The sequence below is a fragment of the Magnolia sinica genome, chromosome 1 (assembly GCF_029962835.1).
Source record: "Magnolia sinica isolate HGM2019 chromosome 1, MsV1, whole genome shotgun sequence".
In the NCBI taxonomy this organism is placed as follows: Eukaryota; Viridiplantae; Streptophyta; class Magnoliopsida; order Magnoliales; family Magnoliaceae; genus Magnolia; species Magnolia sinica.
The window spans coordinates 20,277,409-20,302,614 of NC_080573.1; the positions used below are offsets into that span (position 1 = coordinate 20,277,409).

Genomic DNA, 25,206 nt, shown 5'->3' on the forward strand with positions numbered 1-25,206 from the left:
GTGGATATGTGCACTCATAGATTGGCTGGAGGTGCGGTAAAAAGGAAGCCAGGGGCATGCATTTTGTCTGGTCGATATGTGACACTCTAGCGGAAATATAATTTCTTCTAGTGATCATATTAGCTTGGAATCATCCCTATGCACCTTTGTCTGGGGACTCGTGAACATCAACACTGTGGAATAGTTGACTTTCGGGGTGGTAGCGGAAATTAGATTTCTGTTATTTAGTTGTTCTTGAATTCCCATGCACCATTATGGGGTGTATGAACAACCTTACGGGCTTTAGAGTTGTGAAAATCCTCTCTCTCTCTCTCTCTCTCTCTCTCTCTCTCTCTCTCTCTCTCAGGTGGATCGGTGCCACTGCTGTTTATATTGGATGAACCAGTTGATATTTGCATTATCGCAAGGACCACCAGATGGATCTTGTGGCCGCATTAACCAATCAGACCATAGATTAGATCCAATTTGACATCAAACACAGATCTGCTCTAGAATTGTCATCAGACCAATCTGGAGATTCTGGACCCCCAATGTGGCCTGGATCTAAAATATGGATGGTTAGTTCCAACAGATCTTTGATCAGTACCCTGGGATGTATGTAATCTAGTGGCATGATCTTCAATCAGCCAGATCATGTCATCACACAGGACCCATTTGATGACGATGTGTTGCCCAGATGCAAGCAAACCTCTTCGTTATGTATTCTTCCCCAGCATTTACTGGGCTATCACACGCCTCCAAAGAGCTTTTCTTTCCTTGAACCACCATCACTACTTCGAAGGAACTTGATTTTTGTTCCTGATACCACTTACACGTTGATATTTATGCACATCTTTCTTTGCAATAAGGTAGAACTTGTGCCACGCCGTTGCCTTGTGGAATTCGCTAAGAATTTAACCTCCTTGTCACCAACTTTGATCCCCGATAAAAGAGATTTTCCAACGTTGCTTATGAGACTCAATGTTGCCTCAATCAGTCCAAATTGGGAAGTGTGGTGTCAAAACTCTTTGGTTGGGCATTCTCCAGTACGAGTTTATCATACTCTACTTCTTTGGAGGGCTTCCTTGTCACCACATTATAAGGTACAAACCTCCCATTTTGCAACATCATGGGTTAACCTGCCTTGCATCCATCAAGTTTTAATGTTCAGACCTAGTCAGGGATATGCATTAGTCTTTCCTATGCTTCTAACTATGCATCGAATTTTATTTTGTTGAAGTTAGGGATTGCATTGTATCGGTTTGTTTACTATGAGCTCCTCTAGCCTTCAGAGGCCTTTCATGAAATGTAGAGGCATCAACAGCCATTGAAGAGTTTACTATGCATCAAAGTCTAATTTTGTTGAAGTTCGTGATTGCATTGTATTGGTGTGTACCGTGGAACATGGTATGGCAAATCGATTACGTAACAGTAATGGAACATTACGCTTTATGGGGCCAAAACAGCTATAATGGCAGTTATAGAAAAATGGCCCATGATGGTCAGTAATGTGGTTGAAATAGATTTTTTTTTTTTCAAGGAAAAAAAAAGGGTCGTAAAGGCCATTACAGCCCGTGTCATAATGAACACAGTGGTGGTCTTTATGGCCACCATTATGGTTATGGAATACCTTGCTATGTACTACTCTTTATTTCTAGTGGCCCTTCATGAAATGTAGGCAATGTTTTAAATATCGTTATCGCATAATGTATCGCACCCTTGGGATATGGATACATATTGGTTATCGCATGAGATATATCGGTTGTATCGGGTAACGTATCACTGTTGTTGGGAAACAAGGGAATATTGGGAAATTGGTTGATTTTTTCAATGGAACTTCAAAGATTGTTGAAAAAGACATCAATACACACTTAGAAATCAAAACATTACCAAAAAAGGCACATAATAGGGGTTTCCTTTGTATGGGGTCCTAATATATGCGCTTTCCAATTGAACTAATGTAAGTATATTCGAAGTCTGTTCATATAATTTATAAATGTAAGAAGACATATATGGAAACACAAGCAATACATTCAAAAGCAAAAGAAGAATCACCAGATCAGGTTACATGTTTAATTTTGCGTTTAGATAAAAAGATTGCAATTGATTCATGAGAAATTGAGAAATTTCGATTTTTCTCAATTTTCCGCAACTTGACCCATCTCCCCTAAACCTCGAAATTGAAGTTTCAAATCTATGATTTTTCATGGAAAATATGAAGAATCATAGATTTGTAACAATTTGACACTTGTTTAACATGATTTACACAAAAACATGGATTGGAAATCGAAAATGCTCATTGGATTGAATAGGTGGGATATATTGGCACTACCTGTGCATTTCATATCACACAGGTGGGATATAAGATATATCGTGGGATATGTTGGCTGATATCGTTGATATTTAAAACACTGAATGTAGGGCACCAACAGCCATTGAAGATTTTATCCTGGGAGCAAGGAGTTAGAGATTTCCACTAATTCTCACTCTCTTGGTTTTCTGAATTTTAACCTTTCTGTCTTGCAGTGGTGAAGTGTAGATTATATATTGCAAGAATCTGGTACCTAGCTGGTGCTCTTGTTGACGCTTTTGGGTCTAGTAATTTCTAAATGTTGTGGACTTCTACAAGCTGTTTTCTGCTTTAACTGTTGCTCCTACTCCTGCTGATTCAGGTAAGTACAGGTTTGATGGATAGATGGTCTTTTGCACAGGTGTAGTTTTTTCTGATCCTGATCTTATGATGCCTATTCCTGGTAAGAGCTTTGCTTTTGTAGCTTTTGTCCTGCAGTATAGATGTTATCCTATTGGGTGCTTTACCAATTGTTTCGATCGTTCTTCTTATCGAATTTTCATACTTATACAGGCATGATTATCGTTAACTGTGAATGATGAATACCTTGTGCTGTAAGCTTTAACCATAGATACTTTCTCTTATTTTGTTCTTCTTGTTGTTTGACGTGCCGTTAGTACTTTGGTCGGACATAATAGGTATTAAGAGTCTGGTTGCTGTTTTTTTCTCTTACATTTATAACAAGAATTTATTAATGACCAAAAGAAGGATAAGTAGATTTGCAAAATGCATTATCATTTTTTGATGAACGAAATCAAAATTAGATAAGAGGCAAGAAAGAATTTCTTTCTTTCTTCTACCTTCTGTTTTTTTTTGGGGGGAGGGGGGGTGGAATGTTTGATCACAATGTGTTTATGGATTTACTATTACTGTTTGGAATATTTATTACTGATTTTTATCAAAAGTTCATTATGTTTTATTTTTGACAAGGCACATTCTTACATCACACCATGCTTTGTATGTTCTCTTGATAAAGACAAGAGTGCTGAAGCTTGGTAATTACATATTGCCTCTTATTTTCCTTTCCTTTTTTCCTTTTTATTTCTCCATGATTTACGAGATTGGGCTTGTAGTAGGGGATTCTGGTTCCTGTCACATTCTAGACTTCAGAAATATGGAATTGCGAGCAAGAAACCTTTATTGTGTCTAATACAAATATGGATTCTATTGGAGGATTTTTTTTTATTAATTTATTTTATTTATTTATTTTTTTAATGCATATGCAGTAGTGCACTTGAGACAACCTGTAGATGTACCAGATGCAATTATTGTTATTTAAATTGATGAGTTGTTTGCAGGGAAAACAATGGAATTTGAAGTAAAAAAGAATGTTGCTCGGGGTGGTTCATTTGTGGGTGCAATATTCATGTCCAATCGCGCAACAAAGGACGAATGTTTCATTCGGAGGATTTTTGGCCTTCCAGCTTCTCAAACTTCCTTTGTGAAGCGAGTTAAGATGGGAATGATGTTATTTCTATTCGAATTTGAGGAGAGAAAGCTATACGGGGTGTTTGAGGCATCCTCTGATGGTGCTATAAATATAGCACCTTGTGCATTCAATTCATATGGGAAATTTTCTGCACAGGTACGAATTGTTGGATTCGAGTTCCTTGTTTGTTCTCCTCTTAATTGCCTTTTCCAAAATAAGTTTGTTTTTCTTTTAGGAAAACACTTTCACACCTTACGTAGGTACCTACTGGGAGTAACTCTGTAACACGGGGAAACAAATCTACGTGCGTGAAATCCACCTGGTCCATCGGGTACAACACCCCTTGTTTGATCTTGATCCCAAAAAATAGGCTGATTAAATACTCAGGTGGGCCCCAGTTTAACATTATACAAAAATTCTTATGATATGGACCACCTGAGTTTTGGAATACTTGGATTTTTGGGTAATCCTTTCATCCTGATGAGGCACATGAGATGAATGGCTTGGATGGCATATAAATACCATGGTGGGCCCTACAGAAAACTAATGGTCGACATCCCATACTAACTTTTTCCCATGGTCTGGTCTATGTGAGTTTTGGATCATTATGATTTTTGGGTTCAATGGTGAAGATGAGGCAGCGTACCTGATGGACGCAGTGGATCTCATGAAAGTTCCACCCACATGGTGCTCGGTTAGTGGTAGGTTCCTAAGCAAGGTTTCTGTTCGGTACCTATGCTGGGTACTCTAGCGCAGTTCTTTCTTTTACCATGTAACATTTGCTTTGGCAATTCTCATCTTCCCATTGTTCTTTTACATCTGTCTTAGCTTTCTATTGTTTTATCAGATCCGATTCAAGATCATCTGGCATTGCCGTCCACTATCCGAACATGAATTCTGTGAAGCTATAAAGGATAACTACTACACACACAACAAATTCCACTTTTGTCTTTCTGATGAGCAGGTTTACCCTTCACCTAATCTATAGGATTACAGGAAACTTTTGTCAAATTCTCTGTCATTGCAGCTGCAGGTTAGCAACTGATTGTGTTTTCTCCACCTGTTTCTCTTCCCCCTCTTTCCTCTCTGGAATGCAGGTCCACAAGCTCCTTATGTTGTTTTATGAAAAGAGGAAAACTAAAATTCGCTCTTCATTTAGCTTTGGAACAGGCAATAAAGCAATGAAACAATACCAGAATTATGATGTCAGTAGTCTGCGAGTAACTGTAATGAATGATAGGGTTGAGAATGAACCTCACATGGACATTGATAAAGAACCAGTTAATTTGAGCAGGTATTCTGATTCATCTAGGCACTATCCTAGTCTCTCTCGGTATCATAAAAAGTCCATGCTGAATGCAGAAGGCTCTATGGGTGAAGGTGAACAAAGGTTCTCTTCAACTGTTCCTTGCTCATCTCAGCCCCTGACATCAGATTCCAGGCCTTCGACGTCTCATAAAGATGGTTCTGTTACGGGCAATCTTCATGCTAGCACTCTCAGGTCCTATGGCTTTCCACCTGGGCAGTCGTATTTTTCTTCAGGTGTCGATCGTAATAACTGTACTCCAGTGAAAGAACATGTGTATTCCAAGAGCCCAGCCAGTAGTTTATTCCCTTTGTCTAGAAGACGCTTGTACCCAGCTCACAAGGAACCAGATGCATTAAATTCGTCTTCCACCGCTGACTACCTGAGCTTGGAAGTCACTGCTGATGGTGATGATTGTGAAGCCTTGTCCTTCCCTGACCACTTCGAGCCCTCTGGCAATGACATTCCTATATCAGGGGCTAGATATTTCGACGCAAGGAGAATGTGCTCTTCTTCCTTTGGTTGTGAAGGCTTATCATGCAGTCCATCTTTGTCTGAGCATTATGACCGTCCATTCTTAACATGCAGTCCAGGCAATGGTACGTCACGCATACGTGATTGTAGACATCCCTCAGAATCTCAGTCTGAAGCTGACTATAGGGAAGGGGTCAGCCATCATCCTCCAAGGCATCATGATGACTGTTATGCAAATGTTGTGAACTATGGTCTCCGCTCTGATACATTAAACAAAAAAACAAGTGTATTTTCTCGATTGTCTCTGCAAGATGATGGGATCTATGAACCCCGTGCAGATGCATCTGTGGATGAACTCATGGGACTGTTGTATCAGAGGAGAAAGAGCTGGAGGAACACAAGGAAATTTAGACCACGGAATAACGACAAACCATTTGAGAGTGTAGCTCCAATGGAGAATGAAATGAGTGGTTTCAATGCTGTGGAGGATGACAAGGACGGGGACAACGGAGAAGCGGCACAAGAGATCTGTGAAAGCCTAATTTTGAATTTTAGGCGCAGGAGTGAAATCCTTAAAACAAAACGAGGTGAAAGCGATAGTAGAGACCATTTTGAGGGCAGGACACAAAAGAGAAGGAAACTGATGAGGCCATCATTTGGTAAGGAAGAGCCTTTTGATGGCAGTGCTGGCAAGTTCCTCAACATGGAAGCACTGCCATGTCAGAACTTGGTGAAGGAAGTGCTGAAAAAAGCAAAGGAGCAGTTGTTAGAAACACTGAAGGTGGCGATGGCAAGCAAACTGACTCATCCCAAGATGATTTTGAGATTGTAGTCTCATCCACAATTGTTGGGATTAGAGAGGATGATGGGAAAGTGGAATGCATAAGCGGTCATGTAAAGGAAGACTGCATTGCTGTAGGGCTGTTGCAAGAAGAGCTCAGTAAATCAGTTAAGAATGGCAATGTGCAAGGGATATCTTTGGAATCAAATATCAATCAGGCATCAGCTGAAGACATAAGTGCAGGAGGGTTATCATTCGAGGTATCACCTGAGGAAGTTGGGAACAAGAATACAAACTTGCTGGTCCGTAATGGCGAAGATGGGGCATCGGTAGAAAAGGCGAAAGGGCCATTATCAGAAGAAATGAGTTATGAGGATGCAATTCCCGCAGTCAGTAGTGATGACCAGGCATCAGTCAGAAACATCAAGGGCGACAGAAATGCAGAAGTTGGCGATGAGAGTGCAGATTTGCCTGTTTATGATGGCGAAGCTGAAGGTGAAACTAAAGATGCAAAACAGTCATTATCAGAAGAGTTTAGCAATGAGAATGTGATTTTGCCAGCTAGTAAAGATGATCAGTCATCAGTGGGACATGTCGGGGGCAATGGGAACGGAGAAGTCAGCCACGAGAAGATCAATTTGCCAGTTTATAATGGCGAGGTCGAAGGTAAAACATCGGGGGAGTTCGGTAAAAAGGAAGCCTTGTACCTCGATGATGGTCTTGGTGAAGAAGCCGAGTCGGAGGATTACATCCCTCTTGAGTGTGACTGAATGTGCATGATGCTGCAAGTAACTCTGAGAAGTAGTAAGTTTTTTATGTTCTTTCTTGAAATTTGGGATTTAGCTGACAATCTTAACCACACATTTTGTTAAAAGAAAAAGAGGCAGGTAGGTCCTATCGAGTACTCTGGCAGGTTGGTGGTAGCAACAGGGTCTCTGAGCTTTCCTTTCTTCAACGGGATTGAGAGTGATGTTTTACATCTTATTCCAGACAGCTTTCCTTTTCTTTTTTCTTTTGTGAAAATAGGCATTTTCTTTCTTTCGATTTTCAGTTGATTGAGGTGATGGCCTTCTAAGTAGGCTTTACAGATTCTATAAAATTTGTACATGCTTTTGATGTCTTTGACATTTTGTATGTTTTGTCCCCTGTCCCTGTTTGAGAAACTTCAGTTTCTGGTATGTTTAAAATCTTGTTTCTGGCTGAAGGTTTAAAGGTATTGGCTCTTCAGACGTCAAACTGTTGGATTGATGTTCGGTACGGATCTGCAATCCCACATTTTCGGAGCTGTGTGGTCCAATCACCCGTCAGTCCAGAAGAAAATTCATAAATGAAGGGTTGGGAGTTACTTGATTGTTGCATTTTTTTCATTGGCCTATCCATTCTTGTGTAGTTAACCAATTCATTGGTTGGGATTATTTTTATTTTTTCACCTTATCTGGTCACTCATCATGAATGGGTCATGCACCTAAAAATCTATTCTGTTGGAAAATCTCAGGGGTGTCCATCTGCAGGCTGCCAGTTGGATGGTCGAGATCATCTGATGGAAGGAATTTTTGTGGTATGACCCATGCATGGAGTCCACTACATGAATGATCTGGTAGTCAAGAGGCGGGCCCCACTGTATTCTGTGCTGAACGGAAGATGCTATTTACCTGGACTAGAATCATATAGATGAGCTGTGCTTGCCAATGTACACTTCAAACAGCGTTGGCATGTGTTTGACATCCTAGCTGTGTATCAGGTGGGACCCACTGTTTATATCATCTAGCCAAAAACTCATGCATGTGATTAACCGTTACATGAACCTGCATGGTCGAGACGAATGGACGGTCGTAAAGAAACTATTTAGTTCTCTGACGGTCTCCGTTAATCTTGTTTTCATGTGGCGTACCTGATAACTGACCAAACTTGGTTTTTGGCCAGACGTTCTACGAGGTGTGTCTCACCTAATCACGACTTGGATGTCATAAATCAGGCTAACTTCGGTAGACCATGGGTACATTGATGGTCTCATTTGCTTACGTTGGGATGGCCAATTCATCAATCTGGACCATCCATCAGATTTCCTCACCGAGCTGCCATGAGAAGTTCACTCTGATAAGAGGATCTTTTCTATCCAATCAATGTTGTAGAAATGAACCATTTGGATCAAAGATCCAACGGTCAATGTGAACATGAGTTCAGATTACATGTCTCCAAGGAAACATTCTGATCAAATGATAATCAGCACTCTCCTCTGATCAATATGATTTTATCATGGTGGTCATTGAAAATTGTGAAAGCTAATGGACGGCCTGGATTAATGAATTTAAGTACCCATGTGTCATGTTGGCCCAGGGTAAGAACATCTCTGTGCCCTTTACCAAACGATGAATCCCTCATCATTTTGACCCATGTCCAAGGTAAAATTGACCAACGGCTTGTATTCAATGTGCATTCGCAGCCTACTTTATTTGTGCACAACGCAGGGCTTGGACAAGCTCAGTGAACATTAGGCCCCACCATGTACATGGCCTAGATCACTCACACGTGTACCTAATAGGGGTGCACACGGGTCGGCTCCTTCTGGTTCTAGTCGTTATTTCTAACTGTTCTAGGAAAATTGGAACCAGAATAAGACCATTTGCACCCTAAAACTAAATCAAAACTGGATTGTAAAAACCAGTTCAAATCCAGATTAGTTCTGGGCTTTTTATAATCTAGCCTAATTGCATGTTTTTTTTTTTTAAAATTAATCTATACCATGTTCATTCATATTATGATCCATTTGATGAATGGATTAGATATTGAACAAGGTGTGCAAAAATAGATTTACGAAAAAAGATCAAAGGGCGCACTGTAAACCATAAATCATGGTCTAGGAATTAGGGTTTTATTTTTTATTTTTAAAAATATTTATTGTTTTGGATGGACTGTTCCAAAGTTGGTTCCATGGTTCGATTCCACGATTTGGTTCGGTTCTACCAAACCGAGAATCAAACTAACTAATCGGTTCTTTAATTCTTTAATTTTTAGAGCGGGAACTAAAACCGGTGCACTACAAAACCCGGCCAAACCGATCCGATTTACGGGTTCCACGTGCACCCCCCGATAAGTACTTATTGTTTTCTGCCTTCGTAAATAGGAATCATATGATGCGTCGCCCAAATCTTTGCAAATTTTACACAGGTCTCAAGAGTCGTAGAAAGTGGGATTCATGGTACACTAACTAGATCAATGGTCAGTTGCGTCCCACCGTAGATGGACCATGTACTAAGAATCTCTCAGCTCTCTGAGCAACCAATCTTGGGGATTTTTTCAGTTGAATGTCGACCGTTAGTGTACCTCCCCTCTTAACCTTCAACCCCTAATTTGTATTTCAAGGATGCAATTTCTAAGTGCCTGTGTATCATCTGGACACTACCAAAGTAAAATTTTCTCTTATCATATAAAACTTTGATACTCTGGCAGTGTGCTAGATGAAACACGGGCACTTAGATATCGCACGTGGCTTGCAATTAATTCAAATTAAACTGCAAAAGTAATGGGTCCAGTTTAGATACATCACAAACCACTAACTACGACCCTTTTATTATCCAAGCATCGGATTGTGGGGAAATTATTGGACGGTTCAAATGAAAAAGTATCCAACGGTCCTATTTCAGCAAACAGCTACCACTCATAAGATAAGAGGTGTTATATTTGTTCAACTAACCTCATTTTGGAGTTCTGACCATTTACAGGCGGCTCCACAATTTATGAGTGCCCTGAGTATCAACCATGAGACCCGGTCAGAGTATCAAATAACTCTCCCTTATACATGACGAGAAATCTCATTCTCGAAATTTCTTGGGATATTTCAAATTTTGAGGTTTGATATTATCAGAAAAATCTGGTAAAAAATAAACTATTCAAAAACGTTATTAAATAAATCTTAGACACAATAAATATGTATTTACATGCCTAATTACAGATTTTTTTTTACTATTTTTCGAGATATTATCGTGATAATAACGCGATATTTGGAATATTGCGGTAATATGGTATACTGCATTTATCGAGATATTTTCAAAATCTCGGCGATGTTTCCGCACAGCCCCTCATGAAAAGTTCCCACCCTTTCGCTTTCATTTCAGCTGGCGAGTTTCTACACTCTCGAGGCTTCCACAGGTACTGAAAATCGCAATTTTCGAAAATCGCATTCTCTCTCTCACACACATCTCGAATCTCCTTTTCTCTCAATTTCGTTTCTACAACAGACAGATCTGCGGAGAAATCGACGGTTGATTCGAGAAGAGAGCGCGATCTCTAATGGCGACGAAGCGGAGCGTTGGAGATCTCAAGGGAGGAGATCTCAAGGGCAAAAGAGTCTTTGTTCGAGTCGATCTGAACGTGCCATTGGATGATAATCTCAAGATCACCGACGATACGAGGGTCCGAGCGGCGGTCCCCACCATCAAGTATCTTGTGGGATATGGGGCCAAGGTCATCCTTTGCAGCCATCTGGTACGCAGATTGAATTTTCTAAAATTAGTATCTTTTCCTTTTCTTTTCTTCGTTGATCGGCTCCGGTGAAATTTTCCTTTTTTATTTTTTATTTTTGTTAAATTTCATACATATCAGCTTAGATTTTTTATTTTTTTTAATCTTTATGCGTTCGTTTGGTTGTCGATTTTTTGTTTTGAGATGATATGATTTGAACGTATTGTTTTTGAGGTTTTATAGATTGTCCGGACGAATATATTCGGGTTTTCAGTTTGTTGAGGTGGGGCCTATGGATCAGTGATCCAACACATTGATATGGTGGGGTCCACTGTCTCGCCCATGTACGGAATATCTCACGAGTTTTTAGTTTGTTCAGGTGGGGCCGCGGTTCAGTGATCTGAAACGTTGATATGCTGGGACTAACTGTCGATCGCCCATGAACTGAGAACCCTGTGATCTTTCAGTTTGTTCAAGTGGCCCACCATGGTTCACTGATCCAAACCTTTGATATGGTGGGACTCGCTGCGGATCGCCCATGGAATGGAAATCCGACAGGCTTTCAGTTTATTTAGGTGGGGCCCATGGGTCAGTGATCCAAAACGTTGATATGGTAGGAGTCTCTGTGGATCGCCTATGGACTTGGAACCCACGGGCTTTCAGTTTGCTCCAGTGGGCCGATGGTTCAGTGATCCAGAGTGTTGATATGGTGGGAGTTGGGATTCGCTGTAGATCGCGCATGAACTGGAAATTCCACAGGCTTTTAGTTTGTTCAAGTGGGGGCCCGTGAGTCAATGATGTAAGCCGTTGATATGGTGGGACCCAATGTGGAAAATCCCTGCCGGGATGATGTTAGCTCTAGAATATTTGGGATTTAAGTGGTTGAATGTGAACCATTGTTGTATTGTCTTTCTTAAAAGTTTGTGTTGGCCATTTGTTGGAAGATTTAAGATTTTTCCATCTGGGACTTTTTGGTGCATGGACTGTTAATCGTGGGTCCCACAGACTGCAAACCCGAACAGTAGTATGCAATTTCTCATTCGAATCATTGTATAACAGTCTTGTTTATTTATATATTTATATATTTTATATTTTTGTTGTTTGTTCTCTTCTTTAAAAATAAAAAATAAAAAATCATTTGTTTCTTTCTATTCTCTTTTTTTTTTTTGAACAGTTTCTAATTTATTCTCATTTGATTATTATATCATTTTGTAGTTTCTAGCAACACATGCAAATGGTCTTAGTTCCAGAGGGTTTCAATAGAGTGCAGGGCCAACCCCATAGCTATAACATGGGGGTGGTTTTTAGCCATAGGATTGCTTCTTAGATGCAATCTGCTTGGCAACTGACAAGCCAACCAGATAAGTGCGAATCACGTTTGGTGTTGAGCTCCCTTTCCCTTACTAAAATTCTTCCTAACCCAGACATTTTTTATGCTCACCACCTTTACTACCTGAAGTGGTTTTAAATATCATGCGTTGCGACTCAGTATTGTCTAGGTCATGTTGGTTTGGGTCCAAAACTTACAAGTCACAACACCGATACAGGACCAGAACAGAACGAGTCAGGGTGAGTTTTACTGGTTTTGGTCCCCAGGCAAGTTGCAGTCTGAAACCCATTCTTAAATCCATTCATGAGCTAGATCCATGCCCTTATCATGCAGGTCCTACTGTGTGGATTCCCTAGCCCAAAATTAAGCTGGATTACACATCCGGTAGGTCACATGTGCACCGTAGGAATGGATGGATGAAAGAAATTGATCGATTGTTCTTGTTAAACATACATGTAAGAGATACCCAATGAGTGGACTGGCTTGAGGTTTAGGGTTCCCTACCCACCATCTTGAAGCACGAGGCACAAATGCAGTACTTATGCCAATGTGGCGCATTAAAAATAATAATAATAATAATAAATAAATAAAAAAGAAGAAGAAGAAGAAGAAGATCTGGACCATTCTTGTGTGGCCCTCATGGTGAATGCTCCTTAGTCCAAATATCTACTTCGTCCAGGCTGAAAGTAGACAGATGAATGGTTAGAATAATAATAATAACCAGAAGTCTACATTAAGGGTTCATTTTTTGCTCATCTGATGATTGCCAACCTGAATTTTAGGATAGGAAAGGAGACTATCTAAACATTTTGGATCTTGAACAGACATGTGACTTAGGCATGTGCAGGGCTCTTGCATTTGACGATTGAAAAAGAGGCTTCTGGAAATAGCATTCTTCCTTTTGGGACCGGAAAGACCACCTCTACATGTCTTTATAGGTTTCCTGGTTATTGTGCCACATCAGATCGCATCTAAAGCAGAAAATTGCCCCTGGGTTGTAATTATGGCATGCAGCCTTACTCTTTATTGAAACCCTTTTCCAAACACCTGGAACCAAGAGAGCATAATTCGTGCATAACCATTGTTCAAAATAATCTGATACCGAGTTGACTCAATGTCAAAGGGGAATGAAACGAGCCACCATGCAAGTTGCTCTTTGAAACCAGAACCAGTTGGGGCGATTTGTAGTGGTTTTGGTCTACAGGAACTGATATTTAAAACCACATGTAAAAATGTGTTTTTAGCACGGTGAGCTCATTAATGATGAAGCATCTTCCCCACAGTCCCACCACTAGAAGTGTTCTATTTTTCCGTAATTATGAGTAACAAAATTGAAGAGAGAATAAAGAGATAGAAAGAAGGGGTGTACCTTGCTTGAAACATGTAGCGAATGAGAATTGGAATGCGTTAGGAATATTTTTTGGAGGGAAACGGATCATTTTGTTGGGGGAGGTATGGGACATATATTAAAAATTGAGGGTGTCATAGTTCTCATAGAAAACATATCTGCCTCCAAATTTTCTTTCAGTGAAAGTGTGCCCGCTTCTTGATGGGAGCAAAAAGTGATCGCCTCAAATTTAGGGCCTGTTTTTGTAGAGAATCCGTAATATGGAAATGGAAAACCCCTATGGAATACTCTGGAAATTGAAAACTGTGGAATCCAACAGTAATACTGTCATTTTGTTATGAGTGTTACATTCCATGGAAATGTTAAAAGGTCAACAGTCAACCATGGAAAGATATATATATATATATATATATATATACATTTGACAGTTTTTTTTTTTTTTTTGGTGGGGGGTAAGGAATAGATTCCCCCCTCTTTTTTGGTTTCTCAGACAGAGGAAACCGTCACATCAGCTGAATTTGTATTCTTTTCAAGGGTTTTTCATGGTTTCCTCTCTAAACAAGCAGGCCCTACTGTCTTTTGTTCTCTCTTCCAATGTGGAACACCTAAACATCACATTCCAGCGAGGAAGAAATGGCCTGTGAAACAAAATTGACAACCGTGGTGATCTTAATTCTTGGGTGACATCACTTGCAAGTTCTGTATAGTTTTGATTTCCAAAATAATATTGACCTGGCCAGTTTACGGTTTCGTGTTATCATGTTACAGTTTATGATTTGAACCATTCTATGACCAAGCACTGGGGTTTCTTGATTTGAATGTGTAAAATCGATGTAATCATTGTCGATAAATGCTTTTCCAGTTACTTATTTGTTGTTGTTGTTGTTTGTTTGTCTTCTTCTTCTCCTTCTTCTTCTTCTTCTTCTTCTTTTTTTTATTTTAATTTTATTTTTTTATAAATGTTTCTGCATTCGAAATGGTGATTTTTTTCACTCACTTCCTTTTGTCATTTGTTGTTGTTTCTTTTGTTTTCGTTTTCGTTTTTGTTTTTGTTTTTGTTTTTTTTAAAAATGTTTCTGCATTCAAAATGGTGATTTTTTTCCCTCGCTTCCTTTTGTCATCGGATTAACTCTTGGGTCTGAGTTTTCTCTTTTTTGGGTTCCAGGGACGCCCAAAAGGTGTTACCCCAAAGTACAGCTTGAAGCCTCTTGTGCCTAGGCTATCTGAACTCCTCAGCATCAAGGTATTCTTTATTTTACCCTCAGTTCAAGTCAATTTTTCAGTCTTCGGTTTCGATATTTGCTTTGTTTATAAGGGGAGGATATTCCCTTCATTTATTCCTGAGTATTGTGCATGCTGGACAGGTTGAGATTGCTGATGACTGTATTGGTGAGGGAGTTGAAAAAATGGTGGCTGCATTGCCAGAAGGAGGTGTATTACTTCTTGAAAATGTGAGATTTTACAAGGAAGAGGAGAAGAATGATCCGGAGTTTGCGAAGAAGCTAGCTTCGCTTGCAGACCTCTATGTGAATGATGCATTTGGCACTGCGCACAGAGCGCATGCTTCCACAGAGGGAGTTACCAAGTTCTTGAAGCCAGCTGTTGCCGGCTTCCTTATGCATAAGGTATGGTTGATTTTGGTCCTTGTTTTCATCTTCTCATTCAAGTTCCGTGCTGAACAAACAACTATGAAGAATGCCCTACAGTTTGATATACAGTCCTTCCTGTCTTATCAGTCTCATTATTAATTAATCCCAGCAGAGCGTGCAAATAGATCAAGTGGCCTATTTACTGTCTTATGGATCCACCAAGGCTTTCTCAGATCTGACCATCAAAGTGTGACTGGGTCCTTGTTTTCTCGACTTTTGTAGGCTTGGTGGATTTGGTTTATTTCATATGGTTCAATACCTGTCACCTTTGAAAAATTATATAGAAATGAGAGGTTTGCTAATCGCATGTGTTTATAAGAAGTCCATCTACATGCCACCAATTGTGAAAACAGAGCATACAGGTGAGAGATTGGATGGGTCCTGCCTACCATGTAGATGGCCTTACACAAAAATCAGGCTTATCTGCTGATCCCGTGGGCCACATTTTATGAAACAAATTGACTGCCCAAAAAACTCAGCCAAGTATTTCTAAGCTATCTATTTGACGAGTAGAGACCAGCCTGATGCTTGGTCCCCGCCATGCATACAGCAGAACTTGCCTAATGGCTGTCTTGGATCTCTCACCTGTATGCAACTCAGGCACATGCTGTGACATGTAGATGGGCATGTGAGTTAGCAGACCTCATCAAAATGAATTTTGAATTAAATAATTAATGTGTTTCTAATGCTGGTCATGAAAATTTGCACTGCACTTGGAACATGACCGTGTTCAGTTTACAAATTGATGCTATGTGCTGGTTGTAGCTGGCAATTTTCAACTGATATTAAAATTGAACTTTGAAGGCAAAGGTTGAAAACTGACATGCTATGAGCCCAGCTTACCTATCCACCAAAAAAAAAAGAGGTGTAGCTGGTACAATTTGCTATGAGTGCTGGCTTTTAATGGATGCTGCCTCCTGAAGTTCTCATCAAGCTTAAGCATTTTCTCTTAAGTTTTCATCTAGCTTAAGCTCGTTCTCTTACTTCAGGAACTTGATTACCTTGTTGGAGCTGTGTCGAATCCCAAGAGGCCATTTGCTGCCATTGTTGGCGGCTCAAAGGTGTCATCGAAGATTGGGGTGATAGAGTCTCTGTTGGAGAAGGTTGATATTCTTCTACTCGGTGGAGGAATGATCTTCACATTTTACAAGGCACAAGGGCACTCGGTTGGGTCATCTCTTGTCGAGGAAGACAAGCTAAGTCTTGCAACATCACTTCTTGAGAAAGCTAAGGCCAAAGGGGTCTCTCTTTTGCTGCCGACTGATGTGGTTGTGGCTGACAAGTTTGCTGCTGATGCAAACAGCAAGGTTTATTCCTATGCCCTTCTATGTTTTAAATGGAGGCTTCAGACCAGTTGGGGGGTTGGATTTGATGAATTAAGAAAATTGAAGGAAAATTGTCTTCTTCTTTTTTTCATTGCACAGCTCCCAAAGGTACACAGGAGATTCCTGTACTCTGATACAGACCATGGCTGAAAAATCAGTCCAGCTTGACAATCCTTACTGATGGTCTAAAGGTATAAAACCACCCCCTATTTTGGGGGTTTGTTCTGATCGAGGAGTTAGGATCGTTCGAGCTGCCTGCTTTCAGGTTTTGGTCCAGATCTGGTGGGTCCCACAGATGAGTTATCTGGATCCTCAACATGTATACTGTGTCCCTATGGGAGATCTCATGTGTAGAAACTCACTTACATTCAAAATCCATTTTTCTTTTAGTTATGGTTATCTGATCTGGGTTGTGCGGATTGCAGAAGTTGAATTAGCTCTTATGATTCACTGTTTGATAAAAAGTTCCGTAACTTTTTCAAAGTGGTTTGATATCACATATAAATTATAATGCTTTGGATGAATCTGTTTTCTGGGTAACTGTACACATTTCAAACCCGAAATGTTTGACTGAACCGATTCTGAGCAAGTTCTACACATGTATTGGATCTGTTTTAATCTGAGATTGGCATGATAGTTACAAAGCCATGATTCGGGAAATTTTCTATGAGTATTTTTTTTTCCCCGAAAGATAAAAAATTAGACCATTTGAAAGATACAAATGATTTCACCTTTTAAAAAAATTAGACCATGTCTCTATATCGTCCCAATTATATTGAACGTCTCCAAAGAGGCTCTATGAAGCAATTATTCACAATTTCAGAAGATTTTGAGGAAAAGAAAAGGAAAAAGAAAAAAAAGAGGGGTGTGCCTCTTCTTCTTCCCTTTTTCCCTATTATGCAGCTGTGTACTGTCGACTGGGGATGGGGCAACTAAACTACAAAGAAAGAGGGTTACATGAAAGAGTTTCTTGGGTGTTCTTCGTTTTTCATCTTTTTTCTTCTTTTAATCACTGTTATGGGGCAGTAAAGGCTGTTGCGTAAAGGTAATGGTGGCAACCGTTACACGTTACGAGGTCATAACAGTTGTTATGTAAAAAAAAAAAAAACAAAACCTGTAACTGTCATTAATGCCCCATTACGCCTCCCATAAAGACCATAATAGGCCCGTAATGGTCTGTTACTTGGCAGATATAGGTCATTGTTTCAAATAAAGTTCGTAGCTTAGCGGTAGCGTACGCTACATACCATAGCTAAATAGCGTACGCTACAGGTATGCAGCGTGTAGCGTTTGTAGCATATGCTACAGTTTTTGTTTTTTGTTTTTTTTAAATTATTTTATTTTAAGTTTTGTTTGTTAAAATTTGTGTAAATTTCATATTATCAAAAAGCTTAAAATGTAAAGTTAAAGTCAAACTTTTGTTGTTTACTTTCACTTAAAATGGTGGCTATCCATTGTTAAAGTTGGTGTGAAACTCGCACACTAAAAAACCTTTAAAACTAAACTTAAAAGAAAAAAGGGCTTCGAAAGAGGGTATTCAAAAACCCCTCTTTTTATCGATGACATTTGTCTTGTACTTAATACTCTTACCCTATGGAATTTTTATTTCTTTTTCATACTTATGAGTTGTGACTTGTGGTTTCAATTAGACATTATTAATTAAAGTGGTTTGCTTAGAAAGTTGTTGATGTGATAATTATTTAATTGGGTTTATAACTTTCTATATGTATATTGCTTTTTGATAAATGATAATTAATAACTTGTTTGAACATGCTTGTACTCGAAAAAATGAATCATCTATATATATATATATATATATACATATATATATATATATATATATATATATATATATATATATATATATATATATATGGGAAATGTTACTATAAGGTTGACCTCATGGGAACTTTTCATGAGGTTGAGCTGAGTGGGCCCCACCGTGATGTGTGTCGAACATCAACACCATGCATTTGATGGGTCCCGTTTAGATTATAGGATATCTCAAAAATCAGCTGTATATGGAATTCAGGTGGGTCATACCATCTAAAAACATGTGAAGACATGCGTAAAACATATAAAAGCACTTGGTGGGGCCACTTGAGTTTTGGATGCGGCTTAAACTTGGTTTGACCCCTCATCCAAGTGGGACACAATGGATGGGCTGGTTTTGTGAACAACATCTCAGTGGACCTAATAAATTATTATGAATGTTTTAATGGGAGGGTAACCCCTCTCAACTGTTGTATTTGGTGTGGCCCACCCAAGTCATGGATTGACTTGATTTTTAAGCCTGTTGCCCACCATGGAATGGTGCATCTGGCTGATGGGGTAGATGTTAGACCTCATAGTACCATTTCCATATATATATATATATATATATATATAGAGAGAGAGAGAGAGAGAGAGAGGAATGCTCACCTGCGCACCTTCTTACGTGAGCACCCATGCGCACCTTTGCACATGTGTCATGGGCACAAAATCTGAACGGTCAACGTGATGTGGCACCCCTTGAAACCTCACAAATCCAACTTTCAGCCCAATACAAAAATCTGATGGCCATGGCAAAAGGAAACAGTTTCCTCCCTTGATTTGCATTTCTCTTTGCTATGGCCCACTAGAGTTTTGGATTGGGCTGAAAATTGGGCCCATAGAGTTTCAAGGGGTGCCACATCATGTGGACCCTTCAGATTTTGTGCCCATGACATGTGTGCAAAGGTGTGCACGGGTGCTTACGTAAGAAGGTGCGCAGGTGAGCATCTCTCTCTCTCTCTCTCTCTCTCTCTCTCTCTCTATATATATATATATATATATATTAATTCTCTTACTATTTAACATATTTTCCCATTTTAAATTGAAAAATAGAAGTGTTGTGTACACTATACACTACGAAGGGTTGAATGCTACGCAACACGCTACCGCTATTTAAAACACTGATATAGGTATTTCGGATTTTTTTTTAATGTTACGGGCCAAATATAGGTTTTTCATTTTATTTTTTTTCAACAAAAAAAAGAGACCATAACAGCCATTTCGACCCGTATCGTAAAGGTGACAGTGGTGGCCGTTGTGGCCACTGTTACCGTTACGGGAATACCTTGTTACCGAGTAATTTGTGGACTGTTTAAGGAAAATATTTTCCTTTTTAATTCGTGAAAAGAAGTAGATGGAGAACTTTTATTATGTGTGGCACAGCTCTATCATTCATTCATTTATGTAGAATTGTGTTGGGCTTTTTTGAGTAAGAGGAAAATATATTTGCGTGTTGCAGGTTGTACCAGCATCTGGCATCCCAGATGGTTGGATGGGACTTGACATTGGACCTGATTCAATGAAGACATTCAGTGAATCACTGGACTCCACCAAAACCATTATTTGGAACGGACCTATGGGAGTCTTTGAATTTGAGAAGTTTGCATTTGGAACTGAGGTGCGCAGGCAGTAACTTTGAGTAGAGTCTTTGAATTTGAGAAGTTTGCATTTGGAACTGAGGTGCATGGGCAGTAACTTTGACTTCATGATCCCTGCAATATGGAATCACTTCTGCCCAGTCAGAGAAACCCATAGCTCATACCTGCCAAATCAGCACATGTATGCGAGATCCTAGCTCTAACGGCAAACTCACAATGTATATGCCCGGCCCAAAAATAAGGCAGATCTATTCATCAGGCAAGCCACACATGTATGATTGGTTAGAAAGAATGTCTGGCCGTCCATATGCAACATGCACAAATGGTGAGTTGACCACAGCATCTACAGAGTGGAGCTATCCTGATGAAATGGTTTGAGTATCACATGCACATATGAGCCATGAGGGCGGGCCAAGTTCACTCCACATCTCTCTAACTATGAAGATAGATTAGCATCGCAAGCGAGAGTAACGTTCTATGTTTGCAGGAAATTGCAAAGAAGTTGGCGGATCTCAGTGGAAAAGGGGTGACAACCATCATAGGAGGTGGTGATTCTGTTGCAGCTGTGGAGAAGGTGGGGCTCACTGACAAAATGAGCCACATCTCAACAGGGGGTGGTGCTAGCTTGGAGTTGTTGGAGGGCAAGTCACTACCAGGAGTCCTCGCCCTCAATGATGCCACTCCTGCCCACTGAGGCAAGTCATGTTCCTTTTTTCCCCCCGGAATATGGCATCATCTTTGTCTGGGCTTTGGTAGAGGTTTTCATGCTTTAGGAGCATGCAGGCTTTGCTTATGTGCAATAACAGAACTTCCCCAGGTGTGAGGGATGAATTGCTTGGGAAGAAAATCAACTATTAATAATTTTATTAAGACCATGCCACCATATCTAATTTGTTCTTCATAGAAACCGTGGGCGGAGTTCAAAAACAAAGCTGACTTACAAAAATGCTGCAGCCGTGTCAGATGACTGATCGAACTGTTTTTCTATCAAGCATGTTAGAGGAATCCACGATACCTTCACCTTTTTCCCCCCTTCTTTTCGTCTGTCATCAACATACCCTCGTCCAAGCTTTCTCCATATTATCGTTGTAAGGCTACTATTAGGCGGTTTTGATATGACTGTTGAATTATTAAGATTGAGCGATCCAGTGGACCCCACTACAGTTGTGATCGATACAGATAGGTTTGAAGCGGGACGCTTGAACCGTGGTCACTATACACAATTATTAAGTCGGATATGGAAACCTACCGTGTGGGGACTTCAGAGGAGAGAAGTGTGATGAGTAAGCTTGTCCGCCCTCTTCTCTATAAATACACGTCTTGGTACTCTTATCCACACAAACAAAAAACCCTAGTCCTATTGAAAGGTTTTTCCCAAAGGATGTAAAGTGTGGAAGATCAAGATCTCCTCTCGACAATATCATGGCATTAGAAATGTTTTCCCAACAAGGTACGTGTTTAAGATTATAATTTAGAATCTTCATTATTGATATGCATAAATGATCCATTAATTCCATTATTCAGATTATAATCCTTTCATAAGGGGCTCTTTGGGGTGAAGGATTAGAAGCCGGGATTTTTGTAATTCACATGAGATCTTCCAATTTGGTACGTGCGGGGTATCCAAGACGGGCAATGTGGGCCATAACATAAGATGGACTGGCACGAGAATCAGTCTTATTTGGTCATTCTACCCACATGTATAGATGGATGCGTAGACTTTTGGCAATTTCTTCTACATACCTTGTTTTTGTACAAGGGTAGCCTTATCGATGGACAGGCATGATTTCTGTGCTTGGTCACGCTCAAAGAGGAGCCCACCTTATGCATGCTCAGACGACTTTGCACGTGAGACGGTTGATACATAAGCCAGGAGATGTCTGGGAATTCACCATACCTAAGGGTGTGTTTGGATGCACTATTGAATTGAATTGTAAATTTATCAGTGATTAGTCTACAAAGGTGCAAATACCCAAATTGTTACTCGTTCTTCAATAGCTTCATAAGTAGTGTTTGGGCCCCAAACAGCAATTACATTACTTTCAAGTTGATGCTGGAGAGAAAACAACTGCAATTTCAGGTCTGCTACTTTTATGGATGCTGTAGATATGCCACTTGCAATGAATGTGAACCAGAATTGGTTTGCAAGAGGTGGAAGATGGGTGAATAGGCCCTTTTGAAAAGGAAGCTGATCGATACTTAACACATGTGAAATGCATTTAATAATCAAACCATCCAAGGCACCCAACCTAATTTGGAGAGCTCAAGATATTAATGCCCATGTGTTGGTCTGGAACCCTTCTCGTGCAAATGTCAAAGGGACGGTTTAGATAAAATAGCCAATGGTCCACAGTAACTGGCCAAATGTGGCCCACCTGGTAAGTGAAACTGGCCTGACACCTGTATATGATTGTATTTGGTAGTGGATTAGGTGCGCCCATGGGGCCACTTTAGTCTTTTTTTCCGTGTCGTTTTAGGGCATGAGACGAAAAAAACGAAGCAGATCCAAATCTCAGGTGGACCATTCTGAGGAAAACAGTGGTGATTGAGCTTTAAAATCTTTTTGTGGGCCACAAGTTTTGGATAAGCTGATATTTGTTTTTTCACTTCATCTAGGTTTTTGTGACCCCATCAACAGGTTAGATGGAAAATAAACACTACGGAGACATCATGATGAGCCCTAGGAAGTTTTTAAGATTTGGATGTGTTTCATTTTTGGGTTTGTGCCCTAAAATCGGGTTTGTGCCCTAAAATCACCTGGACGTTGTGGATATAGAAGATATACATCAAGGTGGGCCCACGGTAAGGGTTGCACTTAATCTTCTCCCTTTTACTCCATTCGTGCTGTGGATTGAGTTGCAGGAGTCTACTGAGTATATGGCCAACGCTCTGCCTCATCCCAAAGCGAAGAGATGCTGCAAATTAGGGGTGCACATGGAACGGTAGAACTGGTAAACCAGACTGGAACTGACCAGACCACATGGTTTGGTCCGGTTCCGGTTCCAAAAATCAAAGAATCGGGTAGTTTGGTTCGGTTCTTGGTTTGCGGTTCTATAGAACCGAACCGGACCATAAAACCGAACCCGGGAACCAGACCCCTTGGTCAATAAATATTTAATTTTTAAAAAAAAACATAAAATACTAGACCATTCAGCAGATGGATCACAACACGAATAGATACTGGCAGCAAAATCATTAAACAAACCATGACAAGATTAGTCAATGTGAAAATTTTCAGTAGAGGAGCTTGGGCTGGATTATAAAATAAAAAATCATACAATAAGGTTGTATTATCAAAAGCCCAGAACCGTATAACTGAACCGAATTTTTACTGTCGGGTTCCAATTCGGTTCCAGGGTGCAAATGGTCTGGTTCACGTTCTAATTTTCCTGGAACCATTGGACCGTTTCGGTTCCAGTTTCACCCCAAAACCGGACCAAACCGAACCGTGTACCACCCCTACTGCAAATGTATTCGCCTCTTTTGCCACACCATGCAGTGACCGTTCATCTGTAAGGTCCCAGTGTGGATGGCCCACATGGAAAAACCTCACTTACGAGAGAGCAAACCGTCTTAAGAACATTGAGTTGGAAAGCACGGTCCAGAAAACAGTGTCCACCTCACCTTTGGATGGGGCCAGGGACTCTGATCACTGATATTTTCCCGTGTGGTCTTGCAATGAATGGTCAAGATCATCACGTGGTGATGCAGCTTAGCGAACCTCCTTGACAAATATAAGACGAAAGTATCTGGTGCTAGATGCCGGTACACGTGGAATAAAAATGTGGCCGTTGATCTATCAGCTACTAGCATGGGTGGGCCAATAAGTTATAGTGCTCTTGGTTGCAGGGGACACTAAGAGAATCCAACCAGTCAATCTTGACCACCCATTAGGTCCAGTACACACTTCATTGGCTACCATGCAAAAAGTATATTGAAGAAGCACACTTTGACCATTCAATTTATAGCCTATAAAATGGACGGCCTAGATCCACTTTGACCGTTCAATCGATGGATTATAAAATGGACGTCTCAACAATTTATACCGTTTATTTTGGTCATCATATTTCACTTGTGGTTCCAACTAATCATTTTTGCATTGGTTTGCATCCCAAGTTATAAAATGGTTGGCCACGAGGAAACTTGGCCCACCTCAAAAAATCAATGAGTCACTAAGGCCTGTTTGGATACCACCAAATAAGTAACTTTTTCTACTTACAATTGTAGATAAGTAACTTATTTGAGATAAGTAAGTTTGGTGTATGATCGATTACAAGTAGCTCTTTTATTTAAAGATAATCACTTCCCATTTCGATCAACAAGGCTCATTGAGTGTGCTCATTAACCTAATTGACTCAATGCAACTTTTTTTTTTTTTCCCACACGCGCTCACACCCCACACACTCACACCACAGTGATTTTTCACCACAATTGGTACATGAACCCATGACCTTGTGTTGAAACTCTTGTGAGTCTACCATTGAAGCATGAATAAGGACCCAATTGACTCAATGCAACTTGTGGTTACTTGACCCGGTTGGATTGATGCGGCCTAAGAGACTCAAATTTCGCAACCTCTATCACTGAAGGGACCCCGGTCCTCGTACCACCAGCCGTTGATTGTCTTAGGCCTTGTTTGGTTGCCATTCCATTCTTGAACAAAATAAATTTAAAACCTATTTCTATGAAAACTTAGATTGGTCTATTTTCGTTCTACAAATCTAATTTTATTAAAAATGTTGTTTGGATGATACTATCTATTTGATTCGTTTTTCTTACAATGCTGTTTTGACATCTGATTGAAAAAAATTATCTAATAATGATGCATTAATTAATGCCGCTATAAAAAATATCACCTATGATCCCATTTTCGGCATACATGAGTAAGGGCCCGTTTGGCCAGGTAGATTAGGAGGGATTGAATGGTATTAGGGTGGATGGCATGGATTTCTAGGTAATGATGGTGTTGTCAGTGGATTGTCTGGAGATCCATGGGATTACTATATCCCTGGATTGCTACATCCAGTCCGTTTGGCGCGCCCGGCCAATCCCGAGATTAAACCTTCTCACCCCTTCCAATCACTCAAACCAAACACGTCCGCAGGCAAATTTGAAAAGATTAGGGTGGATTGGATGGGATTTAAAGGTAATGATGGTGTTATGACTGGATTGTCTTAAGATCCATGGAATTGGGATCAGATCACCGACTCTGTTTGGCACGCCAGGCCAATCCCGGGATTTGACTTCCAATCCCTTCCAATACCATCCAATCCCTTCCAATCCGATCGGCCAAACGGGCCCTAAATGTAGTTTGGCGGTTTACCAAACATGCCCTTAGTTTTGTTAAATTATATCATTAACTAT

At 40.1% G+C, this 25,206-nt stretch overlaps 2 protein-coding genes across 3 annotated transcripts; both read left to right on the forward strand.

Annotated features, from left to right (window-relative positions):
- Positions 1–352: 352 nt before the first annotated feature.
- On the forward strand, positions 353–7,497 carry LOC131242501 (uncharacterized). 2 transcript variants are annotated; one of them, XM_058241193.1, is made up of 4 exons: positions 353–2,651; positions 3,628–3,914; positions 4,606–4,722; positions 4,856–7,497. In XM_058241193.1, the coding sequence occupies exons 2-4, from the start codon at positions 3,636–3,638 to the stop codon at positions 6,368–6,370; spliced, it is 1,911 nt and encodes a 636-aa protein (XP_058097176.1). In that variant the 5' UTR covers positions 353–2,651; positions 3,628–3,635; the 3' UTR covers positions 6,371–7,497. The 2 variants fall into 2 exon arrangements, with proteins under 2 accessions (XP_058097176.1, XP_058097184.1); XM_058241201.1 differs by lacking the exon at positions 353–2,651 and adding an exon at positions 3,172–3,324.
- A 2,927-nt stretch (positions 7,498–10,424) lies between these two features.
- Positions 10,425–20,723, forward strand: LOC131242517 (phosphoglycerate kinase, cytosolic-like). The gene is made up of 6 exons (XM_058241212.1): positions 10,425–10,804; positions 14,624–14,701; positions 14,823–15,083; positions 16,097–16,414; positions 19,704–19,862; positions 20,330–20,723. Exons 1-6 carry the CDS (start codon positions 10,610–10,612, stop codon positions 20,534–20,536), a joined length of 1,218 nt encoding a protein of 405 aa, XP_058097195.1. The 5' UTR covers positions 10,425–10,609; the 3' UTR covers positions 20,537–20,723.
- The last annotated feature ends 4,483 nt before the right edge of the window (positions 20,724–25,206 follow it).